Source organism: Rhyacophila brunnea, unplaced genomic scaffold (assembly GCF_057557595.1).
Source record: "Rhyacophila brunnea isolate RB1 unplaced genomic scaffold, BYU_Rbru_1.0 scaffold_12, whole genome shotgun sequence".
Lineage (NCBI taxonomy): Eukaryota > Metazoa > Arthropoda > Insecta > Trichoptera > Rhyacophilidae > Rhyacophila > Rhyacophila brunnea.
This window is the reverse complement of record NW_028232774.1, coordinates 6,066,290-6,090,196: the sequence shown is the minus strand read 5'-3', so window position 1 is coordinate 6,090,196 and position 23,907 is coordinate 6,066,290. Positions and strand designations below refer to the sequence as shown.

Here is a 23,907-nt window from a genome sequence, read left to right as displayed (position 1 = left end):
TTTTGGCCGTGTCGTTATTAATATTATTATGGTGTTATTACTAACCGTCAATTCAAACTACTTACAATGAATAAATGAACAAACGACATTTTTTGAGCTTATTAAAGAGGTTTATTTACGTCCATAGCTATGGAACGTGGAAGACTAGAAAAGTTTGTAATAATTATTATAATATAGTATAAAATGTAACAAAACAGAACAAGACAAAACAGAACACGACAAAACAGAACAACGATAAATATAACTATGACATTTCAGGAAAAATATAAATTTAATATAGAAATTTTCCTATCTCTTTTATGTTGATAGATTTTTAATAGTAGAGATTTTCAATACGCCATAATAAATCAAATTATATACCTAATTTCTGCATTACTAATCGCTAGAAAGCCTCAAATAAACTTAACTCGGTGTTGCCGGCAAGCTTAGGATGGCTTTGGGTCGAAATCCCGAATGCTGAAATCCCGATTGGCAGGAATCCCGAACGCCGAAATCCCGAAAAATAATTAAGAAAGATAAAAAAATGCTTTTTTGTCTCTTCTGAAAAAAATTGCGCAATCGTAACTCTTATGTTGAATTGCGCAATTTTTACAAAATGTATGATTTTTTGACTCTCTTGTAAAATATGCGCAACTCAAAATAAGTGTTTAGGTTGCGCAATTTTTCACAGGAGAGACAAAAACCAATTTTTTCTACAAAAAAATGTTTTTTTTGTTTCCCTTGTAAAATTTGCGCAATTCAAAATAAGTGTTACGATTGCGCAATTTTTTACAGGAGAGACAAAAAACCATTTTTTTCGTGATTTTTGATTTCGTCCGGCACCCCGATTATTATTAAGTTATAAAGAAAAAGTATGAGACACTAATTAGTAATCGAGTGGCAATAGTCGTGCATGATTATCAAAATCAAATAGATAAATTGAAGTATTTACGCCAAATGGCCAACATGCAGTGATTACATTATACAATTTTATATACTCTATATATAAAAAATGCATTATTTTCAAAATAACAGTATTGTAAAAAAAATGAAAGTATATATTATACCTTTATGATTTCACTTAAAAATAGTTTTATTTTTTAAAAATTAAATATTTATATATAAGTATATGTATTTCGTTTAAAATTTAATTAATAAATAGATTCCACAAAAATTAATGTTTCATTTTTCTCCAGGCTGTTCTGTCTTGTCGTGTTCTGTTTTGCCATGTTCTGTTTTGTCCGGTCACAGCACAAAATACATCGGCCTCACTTGCCCGACATTGATGTTGGGCATAGTACATTGGGAAACTGAGCAATAGTTTCACCATTTTTTTAGCAATAAATTGTATCGGCAATTTTCAATTGTTGATGCTCGTTTACGGTCCCCTTGATGAATGCATTTTGGAATCGCCACGCATCGGTTCATAGAATAAATTGGAAAAAAATAATTCGAAAAAATCGTGGAAATGATAAGTAAAACAAGGTTCTAATAATATTAAATTATTTTGCGAGTGGTTTTAAAATTACATACTTCCTTATATATTATTTTATATAAAAAGGGACTATATCAGTAGGTATTATGAACTATCTAATCAGATACAGTTGCATTTAACACACTCTCAATGAAATATGTATAATACAATGGTCTCGTGAACACTGTATATCTTATTAAATACTGTGGATCACAACTCGGAACCAAAATGGCTACACCTCTTAGATACCACACAGTCGTGCCGTTTTCCATATTACTTATGGCAAGTCCACTTCCACTGTCGCCTATGCATAAATTAGCACTTCCTAAAACAAACAATATGGATTAAATAATTTATTTTATCATTCATCACAATCACAGTAAAAAAAAACGAGTCAAATTAAAAAAAACCTTTGTCTTGTGACCGGCCGGATATAAGGTTTGATTTTTACATGTGTTTTTATTTTTAATTTTAGTGAGTATCTACTGTACACATGGTTACATAATACTTCACTATTTTATACCCGGAACTCCTCGATGGAAGGCCAGTGCCTTAGATTAAAGCGCCTTATGTAGGCTCAAAGACGATTCGGCGTCGGGACATCAGGGCGCCACGCAATCGAATGAAATTCGAAAATAAATATTCGTGAATTATAGGTACTTTTAAAATTTATGAATATTATTATTTATATTTAAATTATTATTTAATACTTGGTTAGAATTTAAATATGTACACTTAAAAATAATGATTTAATTATTGTGCATATGTTTGAGTTTCAATGAGAAGAGAGTTATTTTATTTTTAAATAAAGCCTCAGGCATGATAATTCTCAATCCGCAATAAAAAACATTACGTTAAGAGAAAAATAAATTAAAACTACTGAGTAGTAGATATAAACTGATCCTCGTCTACTTTCTGTGTAAAATCTTGACGGACGTCTATTTATTGCATTCGACAGTTTGGTGCCCAATTGTCCTTCCGCCCAGTTGTCCCATTTCCCGTTTCGCACTGCACTACGAGAGCCGCCTACCAACGACATTTGATAGCTCGTGGTTAATGTAGTTAACGTGGTCATGAGTGGCCGTGGTAAACAACATCATGGCTGACTATTAATTTCCCGGGATAATTAACTGCCGGAATCACGTCATGTAGCACTTTTTTAATTGATTTTGGAGTAATGTTATATGTTAGAATAGTCAAACTGAAGTTATTACGACTTAGGCCCGTTTCAGACGGGACGCCGGTGTCGCACTCGATATAATATAGGAGGTCTTTGTATTCGAATAAAGGGGCCTTTGTATTATGTTTATAAACGCCCCAGAGCTAATGAGTCAACGCATAATTTTGCGTTATAAATAAGAACATAAAACTGGCTACGGTAATAAAAACAAATGTATCAGCGGCTTGAGAATGTAGCGGCCGACGGAAAAGTGTACCGGACACGCGTCGACTCATTAACTGTGATAAACATAATACAAAGGCCCCTTTATTCGAATAATAATAAAGGCCTCCTTATTGTTCCGTCTGAAACGGGCCTTAAAGTCGAAGTCCAGTTGAAGTTATTATGACACTTATACGTACTCAGAAATTCGTGAGCCGATAATAAATAAAGGTCAAAAAATATCGTGATATAAATAATCATACCATCTATCGCACCCGCACAAATCCTGTCAGTGGTCAGGTCTTTCATAAAATTTTCATTTGCAATTTTTCTACACTTTGACAGATCAATTATTGGCAACGTCAGTGCTTTCAGCCGTGGTGAAATCGGACCTTCTTCAGTTTCGTAGCCAAATCCAGCCACCTGCGGAAGAAAATCAGTATTACGATATAAGGGACAATAAAAATTTTAAAAATTTAGTGGGTGAAATGTGCTGAAAGCCACTGGACTCAGGAGTGCGATCACACTCGGGAGATGGGACCTGCCACATGCGCAAACTGCGCGGGTCCTCATCCAGCCAACTATCGGGGCTGCCCGAAATTCCCGCGTCCAGGACAGACTAATGCAAACCACACACGAACTTGGCCGTCTCCCTCATGGCAGCGACACACCCAGCCTACCCAGAATGAGACTCGCCAAGCTCCAACCTACACACGACCCCAACAAACGGACCACCGCAGCGAAAGGACAACGCACACAAATAACAGGTTAGTCGCTTTTCCTACACAATATCCGATTGCCAACAACAAGCCCTCCTCCAACTCCAATTCAGACCTCAAAAGTCTGGAAATTGCAATTATCCATTTACAAAAGACTATGGAGCAAGCTACCGCCATGGTAGCTCAAGCCACGAAACTTGTCCAGCAAAATGGCTACTAAGACCAATCCGTCCTCTCTACAGACGGCCATCTGGAACGCTCGCGGTACTTTAATTATTGATAAGGGGGAAATCATCAATTTCCTATCCAAGCACGACATCGACATACTCCTTGTTAGCGAGACCCACCTTAAACCTACCTCCCGCATCCGTTTTCCAAACTACACCACTTACAGAACAGACAGACTAACGAACAGAGGCGGCGGAACCGCTATCTTTATTAAGTCTCATATAGACCATTGTGAGGCACCTCCGACCTCACAAAGCCGGGCACTAGAATCATGTTCAATCATAGTTAATACTCGCTCCTCCGGCAGCGTTAAATTCACTTCAGTCTACATTCCTCCTTATAAAAAGGACGACTCTATTAACACGTCAGATCTAGATAGCCTACTGGACGCTAACGTTACCTCAGTAGTCATTGCGGGCGATTTTAATGCCAAGCACTTAGCCTGGGGTAATCGCTCTAGGGATTTCAGAGGTAAAAAGATTTACGAATTCATTGAAGATAATAACATAACCTTAGCAGCTCCATCAGAGCCCACGCGCTATCCTTTAAATCACATAGGTCAACCATAGATTTTGCTTTACTCGCGGAAACTGATTTCATTCACAAAATCAGCGTAGTTAACGAACTATCCTCAGACCACAAGCCGGTACTTTTACACTTAGGAGACCCATCAAATGTGGCCCTAGCAATTAACAGACGCATCAGAACCCAAACTTCTTGGGAAGACTTCAAATCAGCATTAGAGGAAAAGCTCACGCAACCAACCCTTCTTTACACTGAGGAGAGCATAGACTCCGCAGTCGCGACATTCACGGGTGAAATACTAGATGCCGTAAACTCAGCCACCGTAGTTAGACCATCAAATCATACACTCCGCCCAGACATACCACAGCGCCTTAAAGATAAAATCAGAGAGAAAAATAAAGCACGTATGGAATGGCAGGAGCAAAAACTCCGCGCATCCAAAACCCTATACAACAGGTTGATACCAGAGATCAGGAAAGAACTAGCAGAACTTGATGACGCCAGTTGGTGCCAAAAAGTCAATAACTTAGTCAAGGGTAGCCCACCATACTGGTTCCTTACAAAACTCTTAAGACAGACCAATTACAGACCTAATGGCCCGGTATATTCTTCTATAGATAAAGTTGAAGCATTTGCAATCAGCATAGCAAAACAATTCTCTCCAAACACAATAGACAGGAACAATTCGGAAATAGTTAATCATGTCAGACAAATCACCAGGAAAGCCAGGGATATTTACAATAAGAGGTCAGATCCTCCACCAAATCCTCTAACGCCGGCCACGGTCACGGAAATTGGTTGCCTCATTAAGTGGCTTAATAACCGAAAATCCCCTGGTAATGACGGTCTAACAAACAGAGCCGTCAAAAACCTCCCAGACAGAGGTATAGAAATACTTACGCAGATAATTAACGCCAGCTTAGAGCTCCAATATTTTCCAGCAGCCTGGAAAGTAGCGGACATAGTCCTTATTCCAAAACCCGGCAAGGACCTGACTTGTCCAGAAAATCATAGACCTATTAGCCTCTTACCGACCTTAAGTAAAATCTTTGAACGAGTCATAAAACGCAGACTTCAAATCATGATCGATGAAGCAGACCTCATCCCAGAAATCCAACACGGATTTAGAGCAGGACATTCGACCAACCATCAACTACTTAGGGTTATCGAATACATATCCAAAGCATTTAACTATAAAGTCAATACAACAGGACTTTTTCTAGACATAGCAAAAGCCTTTGATAAGGTCTGGATCAAAGGTCTTATAGTCAAGCTTTCAGAATCAGGACTCGACATAGCCATGATCAATATCATAAGCTCCTTTCTCCGAAATAGGAGCTTCAATGTAAAACTTAATGGAATTAGATCCACAACAAAAATACCCACAGCCGGAGTCCCACAAGGATCCGTGTTAGGTCCCACCCTGTACAACTTGTACACAAAGGACATACCGATTCCCACCGACAGTTACGGTAGCTCGACCATCGTTGCCCAATACGCAAATGACACAGCTATCCTAAGCAAATAGCTCAATCTCAACATAGCAATCAAGCAAATCTAGACAGCGGCAAACCAAATTTCCAATTGGTGCGATAAATGGAGTATTCAGATTAATCCAGCTAAGAGCGCTGCCATTCACTTTGCCAGGCATACGAATAGGCACCGCCTTAAAACGATAAATCTCAAAATGCACAACCACATAATCCCCTGGGATAAGTCGGTTAAATACTTAGGTCTTACGATAGACAACAAACTCACATTCAATAAACACATTCAAGAGAAAAAACGCCAAGCCGAAATAGTTAATTCAAGACTTCGACCCATGATGGGTCCCAGGAGTAAACTGTCTACTCGAGCAAAACTTTTGCTCTATACAGCAATCACCAGACCAACAATCACCTACGCAAGCCCCATATGGGCATACTCAAACCCTAGACACATTAAACTCTTTCAGACCATTCAAAATAAGACATTGAGACGAATCACGGGAGCACCGTGGTTTGTACGCAATACTACACTTTACAGGGACCTTAAAATTGAAACCATCCACGAACATATCATGAAGTTGTCGAAGAAATTCTACTAATCCATGATAAACCATCCCAACGCGACTATTAAAAATTTACTAATCGAAAATGGAAGCGACACAGACTACGTCTATAGGAGGCCGAAGGCAATCTTGCTGGACAAGCAACCACCATAGTTCCTTCACATCCTCACCACAGACTCCCTATCACCCAAGTGACTAACCTGTTATTTTCAGCGCAACAAGAAAAGACATTGATACCCGACCTCCCCCCGAGGATAATAAAATATGAAGGACACCCCGCCGCCTGACGTAAGTGCAGGCGGTGGGAACCTTCCTCCCCAGTATTAAAAAAATTAAATACATAACATACATTCATCATGACCACAGGGATCTAAGTATAAAAGATTAAATACTGCTCGGCGGGGTGGGACGATCGGACTATCAATGTCAATGCAGAGATCTTCACCGGAACCCACCTGACCAGTGATATGACCTGAAGCTGGGTCATATCACTGTTTTATTATTTACTAGCTGAAGTACCCGGCTTCGCACAGGGTCGCTTCGTGGTTATATTTATCTTAGATATTTGAAAAATAATAAGAGGTAATTATTTTTTTAATATTAAAATATCTGTGTAATACAATATGGCAATATAAAAATAATTCTAATAGGAGTAAAGGTCAAACATAAGAACACTAAATTAAAATCGAATCCAAAATATGAAAACGTTATTAATGTTATTAATATGTAGTAAAAAAAAAAACAAAATTGGATGGAAAAAACAAACAACAAACTTTGTATTTTATATAATAATAATTTAGAAACCTTCGCAGGTGTGCGCACAACAACTGACAAAAGTTTCATCGCAATCGGATGAATGGTATAGGAGCGCATACGAATAGTAGAAGAAGATGATTTTCTAAATCAGAAATCTTTGTGGGCATGCGCATGACAACTCACCAAAGTTTCATTGCAATCGGATTAATGGTATAGGAACGCATACAAATAGAAGAAGAAGAAGATGGTTGTACTAATTCAAAAACCTTCGCGGGCGTGCGCACAACAACTGGTCAAAATTTCATCACAATCGGATGAATGGCATAAGAACGCATACAAATAGAAGAAGAAAAAGATGATTGTACTAATTGAGAAACCTTTGCGGGCAAGGGCACAACACTTGATCAAAATGTCATTGCAATCGGATGAATGGTATAGGAACGCATAAGAATAGAAGTAGAAGATGATTTTCTAATTCAGAAATCTTTGTGGGCATGCGCACGGCAACTCACCAAAGTTTCATTGCAATCGGATGAATGGTGTAGGTACGAATTCGAATAGAAGAAGAAGATGATGGTTTTACTAATTCAGGAACCTTTGCAGGCGTGCGCACGACAACTCACCAAAGTTTCATTGCAAACGGATGAATGGTATAGGAACGCATTGGAATAGAAGAAGATGGTTGTACTAATTCAGAAACCTTCGCGGGCTTGCGCACAACAACTGGTCAAATTTTCATCACAATTGGATGAATGGTATAAGAACGCATACGAATAGAAGAAGATAGAATGAAGAAGAAGAAGAAGATGATGGTTTTACTAATTCAGAAACCTTTGCAGGCGTGCGCACGACAACTCACTAAAGTTTCATTGCAATCGGATGAATGGTATAGGAACGCATACGAATAGAAGAAGATGGTTGTACTAATTCAGAAACCTTCGCGGGCTTGCGCACAACAACTGGTCAAATTTTCATCGCAATTGGATGAATGGTATAAGAACGCATACGAATAGAAGAAGATAGAATGAAGAAGAAGAAGAAGATGATGATTTTTCTAATTTAGAAACCTTCATGGATGTGCATACAACCATTTACCAAATTTTCATTGCAATCGGATGAATGGTATAGGAACCAAAGAAGAAGAAGAAGATACTTGTACTAATTCAAAAACCATTGCGGGTGTTACCACAATAACTGACGAAGGTTTCATCGCAATCGGATGAATGGTATAGGGACCATACGAATAAAAGAAAATAGAATGAAGAAGAAGAAGAAGAAGATGGTTGTACTAATTCAGAAACCTTCGCGGGTGTTGGCACAATTATTGACAAAAATTTTATTGCAATCGGATGAATGGAATAGGAACGCATACGAATAGAATAATATAGAATAGATGAAAAAGAAGAAGAAGAAGATGGTTGTACTAATTCAAAAACCATTGCGGGTGTTACCACAACAACTGACTAAGGTTTTATTGCAATCGGATGAATGGTATAGGGACCATACGAATAAAAGAAGATAAAATGAAGAAGAAGAAGATGGTTGTACTATTTTAGAAACCTTTGCGGGTGTTAACACAATAACTGACGAAGGTTTCATCGCAATCGGATGAACGGTATAGGAACCATACGAATAAAAGAAGATAGAATGAAGAAAAAGAAGAAAATGATGATTTTTCTAATTCAGAAACCTTCATGAATGTGCATACAACCACTTACCAAAATTTCATTGCAATCGGATGAATGGTATAGGAACCATACAAATAAAAGAAAATATAATGAAGAAGAAGAAGAAGATGATGATTTTTCTAATTCAGAAACCTTCATGGGTGTGCATACAACCACTTTCCAAAATTTCATTGCAATCGGATGAATGGTATAGGAACGCATACGGGACAGACATACAGACAGACAGACATTCATTTTTATATATTAGTATAGCCTATACTCTTCCCGCAAGTGCAAGCAATAAGTTTACAAAGTTTTATCGCAATCGGATGAACGGTATGGCTGCGCATTAAATACGAACAAACAAACACACAAATATTAATTTTTATATATTAGATTATCACTGTCATAATAATAAAATGTTTGTATGTGAGTATGTAAACCTGTGCGTGCCCTTGTATGTCATTACAAGGGCACGCATCCTGCCAAAGCCTATCAAAAAGCCAACATATACAGATGAAGGAGATAGGGGGCCTAGCCCCGGGACTCCATATATAGGTATAAAGGCAATACACTAATAAAATCAATTAAAAAATTAATAGATTTATGTTTTGTACTATTCCATTTATGTCGTTTTTGCGACCCGGGTTTCGCCTTTCGGCATCTTCAGGCGCCGTGTACACTCACCAAAGGTAAACACACACTGACAACGAACACTCTCAACTATAGCTGATATAATTATATAATTAAGTATGAGAATGTATGGATGAGGATTTAGGTAGGTATAGGTGTGTATATACCTACATATTATATTATATCAGGTGAGTATAGTTTTAATAATAATGTTATAAAAAACTACGTACCACGTAAGAGTATTATTAAAGACTAATTTTCTCATTAGTTAACTCCATTAATTATTTTCCAATATATGACCATTTTTACACCTCTTGAGTGTTGTATTTTTATTGTTTATAAAGAATAATGATCTATCATTAGGCTTTTACGATTTATTATAATAAGCTATCTTGTGTATGTTTATTAATAAGATAGGGTTTTTACTAATTAGATTTTTACTGACACTTCAACTATTCATAATTTGTTTGTTCTATATTTTGTGACCTTTGACTTGATATGTAAGTAATGGAGTTTTTACCTACTTTATTGTATTGTTTTATTATATAAGCTAGATTTAAGAGTGTTCGTTGTCAGTGTGTGTTTACCTTTGCTGAGTGTACACGGCGCATGAAGATGCCGAAAGGCGAAACCTGAGTCGTAAAAAATGACTTGAATGGAATAGTACAAAACTTAAATCCATTAGAATTTAAATTCAAATTCCATCAAGTACCTTCAGTCGATAGTATTAATATAATAACAATATTATTTAAAATTCTAGATTTTTTTCCGCAATGTTTTTGTTGTCTTTATGATTTCTGCATTATTCAATGATTAAACTCATTCAATTAGCATATTTTATTTTATTTTATTTTTATTTTATTTGGGAAACCTCACAGTCGACATTGAAAGTACATATTACAACTTTTTACATAATATACAAGGACCAATAATGGGTTTCCACATTTATTATTACATTTATATTAAACTAAAACAAAGTGAGATAGAAGAAACAACTTTAAAATAAGTATATAATATAAGGTATGTGTTTACGTGCGTGTGTATATATGGGTGAGAGTGCGTGGGAGTAGGCTTTGGTATTTATTGCGGTAGTGTGAAGTTAGTTTTGTATGTTTTTTCGCAAATTGTTTTTGTGAATGTGTCAAATGTTAGGTGTAAAATGTCTGTATCGCTGAAAAAATTATTGTACGTAGTCATTATTCCAGTGACGTCCCGTGGGGGTAGGCAGATTGAGCATCGCTTGGGGGCAGCAGTCACTCGAAGGGCGGCAAATCGTGGAGAATCATTTGGTTTAATATATAGAAATAGGCACCTAAACTTAGCAATAACGAAAATATCTTTCCACTAAAAAAATCAGCTCAGTGGTTGGCAACAAAATGTATTAATTTAAATAGAAGGTTTAACAGGTGTATCTTTTAAGGACCTCAGACTCTGGTGATTTGTGTAAGTGTCTAAGTTAGTAGTTATATTATATTTATGCGATTTTTATATCTACATTTAATTTTGTATGTTTTAGTGGTATTATTTTGTTAGTAATGTATACATACAACACATCTTTTAGATATTGGAGTCGTGAAATTATGGTAAAAATACTGCATAAAAAATGGGGCGGAATTTCGGCGCTGCCTAGGGGCGGCATTTTATCTAGGGACGTCACTGCATTATTCTAACGAATACAGCATTACTAGCGTAGTTAGTGTTGTGTTTAGGTATATGGAATAATTTTTGAGAGCGCGTGCGTTTCTGGGGTACATTTAAACATATGCTGGACTGCACTATTTCGATCGAGTCAATGACGTTATGTATGATTTGGTGTAGGAATTTAATGTCGTGGACAGTGCGTCGTGATTCCAGGGAGTTGATGTTGTAATTATGTGTGCTGGTGGAATTATGTTGTGTTACTTGGGTTGGAGGTGATGATTTGTGATATCTTAGGTGCTTGATGAATCGTGATTGTGTCATTATTATTTTTCTTCAATACTAAAATACATAATTTCAGTACCTACTAACGTATAGTTTGGCGGCGTAGCTTGGGAAAAGGAAACAAATAATTTACTGAATATATATAATTTGAAAACATCTTAGGTATGCATAATTACACTCGAATAAATTGTTTTTGTAGAAAAAAATACGATACCTGACGGGACTTGAAACTGTATCTGCTGGATTCGCGCCAACATGTTTTACCAATTGAACTACGGGCGCCTTTGATAATTACGACGATTTTAACTAGTAGTTATTACATGAAATGCTTATCGAATTGCGTCATAAGGTTGGCGATTTTGGTGTTTTAAATTAAGGTAGGTATGAATTAATTCCTTAATTACTAACCGACGTCGCGGACTACTCCATTATTTAATTTTTATTATATTATATTATATACCGTCTCTGTTCTGGCAGAACACACTAACTGGAGAATACTGGTTTTGAGTAATATGACTTTGAAGTTGTTAAAATGTTTGAAATGGTCTATAATGTGAGTTTATTAAGTAATGGTAAAAAGGATGACTTTAAAATAAAGACTGTTTATTTATTAAGAAAGTTTCCAGACGGTAAAGATTGAAATAAGGAACATTTTGGTATAACTAACTCAATATGTCATTTTTTCGAATTAATGTCTTCTGCCAGAACAGTGACGATACGTACTTAGGGCGTAATGCTCAATTCGTACTTACCATAAACTTACAGTAAAATTGGTAAGTAGCCGAAATCCATCTGTTAACTATAAATTATAGAAATAAGGAATCTTTAACCATAGACTACTTTTGTTATGAACTCGCCCCCTTCTGTATTACCATTTACCACTGACAGCTGCTGTCAAAATAAATTTACGTGTCTATAATACAGCTCATACACTCAAATTCATTTAAAAATTGATCTCAATATGGGTATTGAACAACTATTAAATATCAGTGACATTTAATACGACATATTTTCCTTTACTTTCGTTGATTCTGTACATGTCTTAATTTAGTAAAACCGATTATCGAATTGAAATGTCAGTGTCAATGAATTATGAATTAACTTTTCTTATTAGGATTTAGATATTTATGTAATATTAAACCAATAGATAGGTAGTTGAAATATATAAGTACTTAGTTACCTACACACCAACATGGTAATATTAGTTTTAATCACTCTATATAATTATTCACATCATGGCATATTTGTTATAATAATTGTAAGTGACAAAATCTGACATTTCAACGGCAAGTGTTACCGTATCGGGAAAAACATGGGTCAAAAAAAAAATCTTATATTATTCACTAATTGCGGAGACATTTAATCATTTTAATTAAATATTAATTGTGTATTTATAGTTATTGAATTTATTTTGTATATTTTTCATATTTTTGTCATCGTTTAAAAATTACAAAATAATTTACCTAAATTATGAAAAAGAGAATTTTTAAATATGGTATTATTTTCAATAGAAAAACAAAACGAAGCTATTGCAGATCTGGTGGACCATAGACAACTCGATCATAACTATGAAAGGCTTTCTGGATAGTGTTTTGTTGTAAATAAATTTTAGTTATGACAGACGATTGAGCATCGCGCTCTTAGACTTGATAATTATTTTAATAAACTATTTTTTTAATCAACGAATAAGACACTAGATTTCAGAATGTAACATACTATATACTGAAGTTCAAGTCCCGTCAGGTGTCGTATTTTTTTCTACAAAAACGATTTTTTCTAGTGTGTATATTTAGTGTGTAAATTATGTATATTCAGTATTATAGTATGTTACATTCTGCAATATTTTGTCTTATTCGATGAATAAAAAAAATAGTTTATTAAAATAATTTACTATACTTTCCGTCTGATTCCATTAAGTTTCAAGATATGCAATTTATGGTGCTGAATACTAAATGAATGTTAAACTAAACTTGATATATTGCAATTTGAAAGAGATATGAGAGCTATGAGAGCCGAAGATAGCTGTCTAAATATCATTTTATAGTGCAATTATTTTCTTATTTGATTTATTATTCTATTTACTTTTACGGTTTTGTTATTTTTCTCACCGGCCTTACGGATTTATTTATATTCAGATCCCTGCGTATTATGCCCAACGTATGAATGTAAATCATACAATAATACGCTAGAAAAAAATAATGACGATAGATTGAACCTATTGTTAGATAAATGACTAATATACTATTTCATTTAAGATCTTAATATTAAGTAGGTACCTATTCAAGTTTTATTTTAATAAATATTTTTGGAAAGCATTAGAACACACATATCAGAAGAATTCTAAAAAAATCCATGAATCCGACTAGGAGTCGGTTCAAAAATATCTAGAATATTTCAAATATATAGGTGTTTCGTTCTACATCGACACTAAAAAACGATTTGCAGTTGTGTTGGTGTTATTTGGTAGTATTGACACAGGGTGTGCATGAAGAATATACGGTAAATAAGCATATTTTTATGACTTATTGTTTTAATAAAATATGGAATAAAAATGCGTGCATTAGAACATAAGTACCTATATATTATTTACTTATACGGATAGTTACAATTCAATGAAAACATCGTGTATTATTATTTATTTAGTCGGGATTGGGAATATACAATGTTTTGGAATTTATGAATTAGCCTTAACGATATCATTATCGTTATTTAAGAGATTAGTTATAAATTTATAGAGAACTACACAATTAAAGACAATTATAATACCGGCAATATATAATTTCGTTGGCAATGTCATTTAATTATACATAAAATCATTAGGACTTCGGAGAACAATTACAAATGGCATACACAATATGATACGCTGTTAAAGTAATATAAATAGTAGGAAGAACATAATTACAGATTTATCAAAGTCATCACTATTAATTTTTTTATTTTTAACTACCCTTTTTATAGGACTCTAAAAAGTCCCTGTTTTTTGTTTTTTTCTTAAAACACGCCAAACCGTTCTTAAACCAACTCCTGATTTATCTGAAACTTCTATCACATTACTACTTTCACTACACATTTCGTTTTTATTTTTTACGTATGTATATATATTATATACAACTTCCTTCCTTTGGGCATTAATATTATGATTAATTAAACGGGACATTATAATTCAGTATGCAAAATCGTTTCGATAACAATCACTATATGAACACATGGTAGACGATAGCAAAGAATGAGTTTATGGCATGTTTATTACCAGTGACTCTCAATAGCAATAGAAACTCCGCCCTTTCTTCTCCTGCACTGCACGCCTAACCGATGGGTGAGAATGTAATGATTGCAGGCGGTTCCAAATAAAGTTTTATTACAGGCCTTAATGCATACACACAAATAATACCAAAACAGATGCGAAGCAATTTTAGCGTACAACAGTGACTCTGTAGAGTGTTTTACCTATACATATGTTTTAAATATGTTACTAAACCTTTTGAACAACGTACTTACCAACTACTCAACTACTAAGTTTATAATATGTTAAATAGGTTTCCATATTTAAAAACATTCTTTTAATTATTTTAAATTGTGTACATACCCTTGATAGAGTTCCATCTTTTGATTGTTGCTTATCCTTTTCTGAATCTTGGAGATCTAAACATATCGGCATTACATATTCAGAAAAGATTATTGGCGTTTCTAATACAAGAATCCCTAAATCGCTCGTATATTCGTCAGCCAAAGCTCCAAAAACATTTGGAAGTTCAAATTTTTTAACCTGAAATCACAAAATCAAATCGTGGTTTATCATCTTCTCTACTAAAATATTCAATACAACTGCGTCAGTGTACCGCATTACTCGGCCTTAATTCCTTTCCACATTATGTTTCTTATAGCACAGACTTGATTAATAATAAATTGATAGAAATATTCATTTATAAATAACGGCATTAGAATAAATTTATTTCAATTAATAATACCAACTGGAATTTGGCTTATTGATCAATTACAACCGCATAGTATTACTATAATATCTAAAGGCCACACAATTCAAAATATAAGGCGCTTGGAAATCTGTCATAATACCTATACAAACAATAATAATATACGAAACAGATAAATAGTGATACCGCTCATCCCTTGGCACTCGTAAAGAGGATGGGAGAGGGCAGATTGGCAGTAGGTCACTGTCAATGTAGTTGGTTACCATTTTGAGAATACCGGTTATTATATAAAATACGGAAGTATATGAATTATAAAGTTTTGAAAATTATAACAAATTATCATTCTAAACAGTCTACGACAGAATATTTTCTTGGGCCGCATGGTGAACTGGGTTGAACATGGATTGTCGTATAGAGAAAGTATTTTTAAATATTGCAGTGATGAACTCCGCTCCGCATAACTTGAGAGATACTGACACATCGTTCGGATTAGGGATTGCAATACCGGTATTTCAAAACTGGTATTCAATTATTTACCGATACCGAAATACCGGTTTCAAAAATCTAAAATACCGGCATTCTTGGTATTAAGAGAGCATACACTTTTATGTTTTTCGAAAATGAATTACATCTTATTTTGTTCACTACTTACTACTATAGTGCATTATAAATTTAGTGTATAAGATTAATGCTGAATAAATGCAAATATATCGATTAAAACCAACAAAGTTAAATAATAATAAAACAAAATCCTTCAAAGATACTTATAGAATTGTCGCGAGGAAATAACATATTTCGAAAAAGAAAACATCCATGGCAAATACGAGTATTTCCAATTATTCTATAACTATTGATCCATCGTTGATATAAGACCCAACAAAGAATGAATTTGAGAGAAATTTTGATGTACCTGAACTTATATTATTTGTAAAAAGTCTAGCAGTTCTAAAAAATATTATGATCTATATATATTTAAAAAGGTCAACATAATAAATGTAAGTATGTACTTTAGGTTGCTATAAACTAGTGTTTCAAATAGATTTCAACAGCTATAATTATTGATAGGTACTTCTTTTTGTATATAATATGTTTTGATGAATACCGGTATTCAATAAGAAATACCGGTATTGAAATATTCATTTGGTATTGCAATCCCTATACCAGGCCGAGCCAGAGAGACGCCCGAACTCGCGCGAGGCTCGCCCGCGCCTCGGTACCGAAATGTCGACGGACATTTCTTTTGCTTTCTCTCTTTCGTGTTTTCTATATTGTGTTGTCTCTTTCCTTTCTGGCACCAGAATCACGCTGACATGTGGTTACCAGTAAATCTTTGGCAGTCAATTAAATAGTAGGTTTTTCGAAATATATGGTGCATTTTTGATTTATCGTACTTATCTTAGACAAAATGGAATTATTGAATAATATGAAAGCGTGTTTTTTTCCCGATATCCTTGAGATGGAAAACTGAAATTTCGGAAAACAATACGTAAAACTGTTTGTAAAATTTCCTTAAAAAAATAACGATTGCAAGTAGTATCTAGATACTTGTCGATCAAATGCCCACTACATAGAAACCAAAAATATTTCGTTTGAATGTTTAAGCCGTATATATCTATATATTATGAACCACCGCTATCCATCATAATAGTTACGTGTAGCTATTTATATCTCACCTGAATTTTTTGAATGTACGCATCCTCTATTTCTTCTGTGTGGTTAAGCTCGCTGAACAGTTTCCCTACTGCTACCAGTAGTTCCCTTGGTTTAACTGGTAAGCCTAAAGGACTGACACAATGTCCAGCTAGAAATGTTCATAATAATAAATTATTATAATATAGTATAAATCGATATATATATATATAATCTATATTATATATTATAATGGGATGCTATGGAGATCGAGGCATCGAAGCACCATCTATTGGCGTAAAGCAAGAGTTGTAAGTGGCCGACAGCAAAGAAAAATAACCTGTTGAATGTCGCGGGTTGCGTTTTGTTCAACGTTGAATCGGGTAATATAATATAGCATTATAAGAAATATCTCACCGTTTTGTAAATGATTCAAGGAATAACTAGAATAGGGAACTATTTGGCGACGCCATTTGGATGCTAGGGTCAACTTCATAGAAGTCGTATATTATAATAGAGTTATCTACTTTAACAAATGATAATATAAATTATATTGAACATCATTATCAAGACTAAAATAACACTATTGACAATGATGCTGCAACCGAAATAGCTATCGACTTAAAAACATGCTGTAGAATTTAATATAATATATAATATAAAGTAAATGCCGACTCAATAAATATCTACTTTAATTATATAATATTAGGTACGTGTTATAATATGTTTTTGTGCTTTATATAATATATTATAAATATATATGTCGTTACTTAATATTATTAATTGTTAAACTTGCGTCGGCTACTTACCGTTTCAAATTGTTTCATACATGTAGTAATTTACGCATTTATTTAATATTTATCGGCTAAGAGCTCAGACATACGACACCGCATGCATGCGTCGACGTAGATCTTACTTGATTCCAAATGCATTCAGGTTTTTTTTTTATTAAATTGGAGATTCTAATCAGATGCATTTGGAATTAGGTAAAATCTGCGTCGACGCATTCCCACTGCAGTGTCGTGTGTCTGCGCACTAAAATAGGCAATTGTCGAGTTATCGTGGTATCCAATGAAACGTGAATGAATGCCACATCAAATTGGTTGTGGGTAATTTACGACTTTGTAATAATCATAATAACTTTGAAATAACTGTTGATTTTATGACTTGTGGGCCGTTTGAAAGTTTCTGACTTTTGAAAAATAGCATATCGATATTATCACGAAGCAGCGGTAAGGAAAATAATTATTTCTGCTCGCAAAACTATCGTGGGATTATTAATTTTTATCGGCATTGACGTCGGTGGATCTGGGTCACGTGCTTTTAGCCAAAATTTAAGCATGTTATACCTAGGTGACAGAATCGTAATTTTAAGTCCCTTCTCTCTCTCTCTCTTTCTTTTTAATTTTTAATATAATAAAACTATATAATATTATACTCACTGGTAATAATATGTAGTCTGCTTATGATATTCCCACCACAATGGTATCTAAGCATATCATTGGGGCGCTTATAATATATTGCTGCGTGCCAAGGAAATTCACCTTTCTTCGCATATTTATCATTATCTTCTGATATGATAAGTGAATCTGATGCCAATTTTCCGCATACTAAAACACACAATTTTATGTAAGTATTTGCATTTTTTTTTTTAAATTTATTTAGGTCAACCAACAGGATGAATCGCAGAGAATAAGTATGATGGGAATATAATATAATAAAAATAAAAGAATATGCGATGGTCCCAATAACAGGCGGACATAAAAAGCATAATAAATCAAATTAAATCAGATAAAATATTGGAGAGTTATTGAAAACGGTTAAAAAACTGAAACACATACCTACCCTTAAATGTATACCTCTACCACGTTAACTACAAATTTTGGTGTCGGATTTTTGAGTAAAACAGAAATCGATTTTACCATAAATTTTATATCCAGTGGAATCGTTATTTTAATTTTGCCGATAGATTTCATTGTAAGTTGTGGTTGTTAGATATAAATTTGTAATCAAGCGACCTGACCCGATATTATTATATGGGCCGGATATTGGCAGTTATTTTAAACGGCTATATTTAAAGTTCAGTTTTCACCGATTGATTGATTGTATGATAATGTAATTGTTAAAAATAATTTCAACATAACAAAATGTAATACAGTATTTGAGTATATATTTATTTTTGAAAAGTAGAAAATCATCAAGCAATCATAAGAAAAAATACACATTGCCCAAACCAAATTAATAAGATGGAAATACGCAAGCCAGTTGCACATAGACCAAGACAATAACGGTAGGTTTGGCTTATGACTTAATGGGAGCAAGCCATTTTACGCAAGAAATAAAGAGCGCCCTGAATGTTAGTGGCGACTAGGGATTCCAATCCCGGGATCCCGAGCTATTTTCGATTCCTATGAATCCCGGGATTGATAAACATAATCCCGGGATTTCGGGATTGATTTTTTTTTCAATTTTTATGGAAAATAAAATAAAAGCGAAAATATAACAGAAAAAATACTTTTAATAAAAAATAACTATATTAGAAATAAACTGAGTTTGAATGAAGTTTGATTTATACCCATGTGTAGGTTGCCGATTCATTTTATTTTGTTCACATAAATTATTAAAAATGGTAAGATTGGAAAAAAACAATGCTTCGCACTTTTAACAAAGTAATTCCACCATGATATCATACGTTTTACGGCAGTTTCATATTTGGCTGACTAATTAGATTTATGAAACGGAAGGGCCATAAGTACGCCGTGATTATTTGCTTTACTATTTTATGTCTCGCTAATCCATTCATTAAGTCTTTACTATCAGAAACAGAAATCTCCTATTAAATTCACATTATTATTTATATTACAATATTAATTACTCCATACTTGTGTATTTCCAAGATTGAACGTATGCAATATTAACAATAAATATCTTAAATAATATAAATTATACTAGATTTATTTTTGACCGATTTTATCAATGTTATTTGTAAATATAAATTTTTTATATTAACAATGGAAAAAATGCCAATCCCGGGACCAGTCCCGGGTACCTGGGATTGTCAAATTGTAATCCCGAAATCCCGGGATCAGAATTTTGGCTCGGGATTGGATTCCCTAGTGGCGACTGATCACATTAAAATAATATTTAAGATTGTTGCATATTTTATTAATTACATGACTGGTTTGAACTGTTGCGAAGTCCCTTGTAAAATTTCCTGACTTTTACATTGCATCATCTGCGTCAAATGAATGAAATGTTTTTAATGAATGCATTATTTTTGTGTTCGTTGGTATGCTATTTTACTATTGGGTAGGTATTTTTGTTACTATTAGCATGTCAAATACTGAAATGTACTGTATTTTGTATCTCATGTTATTTTCCACTCTCGAACATAATTGCTCACTAGATAAAAATGAGCAGTGAAACTTTTCTATTTTTATCGAGAAAAAAAAATCACATTATCAAAATACATGATACATATATTTGCAAATGTATACTGAAGACACAGAACTAAAATACAATTGAGATCAGTGTGTCTTACTTGCAGTGCACTTTGGAATACTTTGGTCCCAAGATCCATCTTTGCAAAGCAAGGTTGGTAATCGTTCTTTGGAGTAGTGTCCCACTTCGCACGTCACCGTGGCTAATGATCCAGAGGGAACGGGTACGTCGCATCCAATTACGAGATCCTTTTCTTTGGATAATGGGTTAGAACAATTAAACTTGACGGTTAGACTATCAAGAGAGTCGCACATTTCTGAAACACAAAAAATAAGAACATAAATAAAATTAATACTTACCAGCAGATATAAGCAATCTGTACCTACATTTAATAAGGTATTAAAATTTTACAGACTATTTCTGTTAGCGATGGTGCCCACAGAACGCGTCGGGCGCCGCACTCACGCAAAATTTCTACAAGTGGCGCATAAATCATTGAAAATACAACGTAATCAAATACGCCAGCGCCCACTGGATATGGCGACGCATTGTACGCGCGCGCCGCATGAATCATCGTTTTTTCGCGAATCACCGCTTCTCGGCGATACGAATGAAAGAAAATACAATAGAGTCCATTCATTGACCACAGCGAGCAAAAACACGCTGCGCGAGGCATTGTCGATCGACGGGCGGAAAGCAATTATTTAATTACAGAGAAGTCATTGTTTTATTTTATTGCGTGTTCAGTTTATCGCTGGTTGAATAATGTCGTCGTAAATTTTAATTACAAGCCCCGAAATAATATAATATTTTTATTGCTTTGTTATGAGAGGTGCTGTAATAATATTTATTTTGTGCTGCTTGGGCCGCTTACTAGATAGGTGAAGGGTAATGCGCGGCGAGAGACGTGTGATTATGGTTATGAATAAACACTGCATACGCGGACTTCGCGCGCCCGACGCGTTCTGTGGGCACCATCGCTTAGAGTTGACTTAGCGACAGGGCTACGTTGTATTTTAGAACATAATTTAATATTACCATTGTGATATGCCGATACATTATTACGATCAAACCAAATAATTTATTGACCTAAACAGACAGATATAGTTAAAAATTCCCGCCCTTTTGGGACGAAATAAAAAAATAAATCGATAAAGGCGTTGCTAGCTGCTTGCCGCAAAACTCAAAAATCAACCCATAACGTAAGAATAATATTATTTGCAACCGGATCGCGATGCCCTCTTTGTCCAATCGCCCATTGCACGTAATATGTTACTGTGTCTACGTACTTGTTTCACATAATAAAAAAATCCACTTGGTGAATGCAGTTTAAATACATCTAATCCACTAAAAAAATCGCTCGATCGTCTACTGTGTTTTAATAAATAATTGACCTAAGGTCCATAGTTTTTAATTTCTTTTTTCTTTTCTTTCGACCATTTCCGATCCTAATATGATCATGTGGGCCTCCACAGAGTAGAGGTTTGTATTGACAGATTTTGTTTTTTACGAGAAATGGATGTCAGCCACTTGCTCAACCTATTAGGTCCATACCCTGACACCCACAAATTGAATAACAATATGTGTACTTGCCAGACCCAGGATTCGAACCTGGGACCCACGGCGTGGCTCCATGACAAAACAGAACAGTGACAAAACAGAACATGACAAAACAGAATATGACAAAACAGAAAACGACAAAACAGAACAGTGACAAACAGAATAACGATAAATATAACCTTTCAGGAAAAATATAAATTTAATGTTTAAATTGTCCTGATTTGCACAGATTTTCAATACGCCATAATAAATCAAATTATATACCTAATTTTTGCATTCCGAATCGCTAGAAAGCCTCAAATAAACGGGACTTAACTCGGTGTAGCCAGTAAGCTTAGGATATCTCATCTTAATGAAAATGATATGTTCAAAATGGTTGGGTGACTAGGTACAACGAAATAATGACCTAACCTAATCTAACCTAACCTAACCTAACTTAACCTAAATAGATTCTACAAAAATTAATGTTTCCTTTTTCCCCTGGCTGTTCTGTTTTGTCATTTTCTGTTTTGTCATGTTCTGTTTTGTCCGGTTTGGTTATTCTTAATCCGCAATAAAAAAAAACATTATGTTAAGAGTAAAATGAATTAAAACTACCAAGTAGCAGATAGAAACTGATTAAAATTCATAGTCTACGTTCTGTTTACGACAGTGCGGCGTCCAATTGTCCTGGCGTCCAGCTGTTCCATTCCTGTGATTATTTGGTAGGTGCATTCATTCTAGTCAAATTGTAGTAATTATTAACGGCCCAAGTGCTCGTCGTAGGTCAAAATTGAGTTTTTATTGTATTTTCAAACCATGATCCTGGACACTCCTTAAGCGTTGTAGATAATCTATTTATATAATTTTGAAGCCTTATTATCCTTCATAGTTATTTTAAACATTTGATGACTGCATAAAGTATTTCTGTTACATAAAATAGTATTCTTTTAAACCTCTCGCTCTAATGTTTTAGAATATAATCATATTTCGGTACATAACTGTGCAGTGGTGTTAAGATTTTTTACGTTTATTAATTTTTAAACGCATTTACGAAACCATTAGTATAATATATTACGAGATAATTTTTGTAAAATATTCACGATAAAGAATTATATTGATAATCTTTGTGATCCCAAATTTGACAAGAATTAGGCATTTTATTATTCAAAAAATCGGCAAGATTAACACATTTGAAGATGATTCTAAAGATACTTATTATAAGCTATGTCTTTGACTATTCAAGTGTAGTAAACATCTTATGAATAATGATTGCTTTGTAATAATTATTGACCTAAGAATAAGGTAGTGTTTTTTCGAAATACGCCATTTCTTTTGTCAGTCCCCAGTAGTTAAGCTACAATATACAGCCGTAGCCATAAATTGACAAACTATAATTGAAGTAGGGAGTAAAATGATATTGACGCGCGTGTTTGAACATGTACCGTTTAAAAAGAAATTTAAAAAAATTCGGTTAGGTACATGTTCAAACACGCGCGTTAACATAATTTTACTCCCTATTTTAATTATAGTTTGTCAATTTATGGCTACGGCCGTATGTTGTAGCTTAACTACTAGGGAATGACAAAAGAAATGGCGTATTTCAAAAAAACACTACCTTATTCTTAGGTAAATAATTATTATAAAGCAATCATTATTCATAAGATGTTTATCACACTTGAATGGTCAAAGACATGGTTTATAATAAGTATCTTTAGAATCATCTTCAAATATGTTAATTTTGCCGATTTTTTTAATAATAAAATGCCTAATTCTTGTCAAATTTGGGATCACAGAGATTACCAATATAATTTTTTATCGTGAATATTTTACAAAAATTATCTCGTAATAAATTATACCAATGGTTTCATAAACGCGTTTAAAAATTAATAAACGTAAAAAATCTTAACACCACTGCACAGTTATGTACCGAAATATGACTATATTCTAAAACATTAGAGCGAGAGGTTTAAAAGAATACTATTTTATGTAACAAAAATACTTTATGCAGTCATCAAATGTTTAAAATAA

General features: G+C 34.1%; 1 protein-coding gene across 6 annotated transcripts in view; it reads right to left on the bottom strand.

Annotated features, from left to right (window-relative positions):
* Positions 1 to 1,418: 1,418 nt before the first annotated feature.
* Positions 1,419 to 23,907, bottom strand: part of LOC147077705 (modular serine protease-like) — a 42,662-nt gene continuing 20,173 nt past the window's right edge. For all 6 annotated transcript variants that reach the window (XM_085960645.1, XM_085960644.1, XM_085960647.1 and 3 more), the window contains 6 exons: positions 20,438 to 20,653; positions 18,339 to 18,506; positions 16,941 to 17,068; positions 14,922 to 15,101; positions 3,098 to 3,257; positions 1,419 to 1,778 (listed from right to left, as the gene is read on the bottom strand). In XM_085960645.1, the coding sequence (XP_085816771.1) occupies positions 1,570 to 1,778; positions 3,098 to 3,257; positions 14,922 to 15,101; positions 16,941 to 17,068; positions 18,339 to 18,506; positions 20,438 to 20,653 (1,061 nt within the window). In that variant the 3' untranslated portion in view covers positions 1,419 to 1,569. The remainder of the gene's footprint in view (positions 1,779 to 3,097; positions 3,258 to 14,921; positions 15,102 to 16,940; positions 17,069 to 18,338; positions 18,507 to 20,437; positions 20,654 to 23,907) is intronic.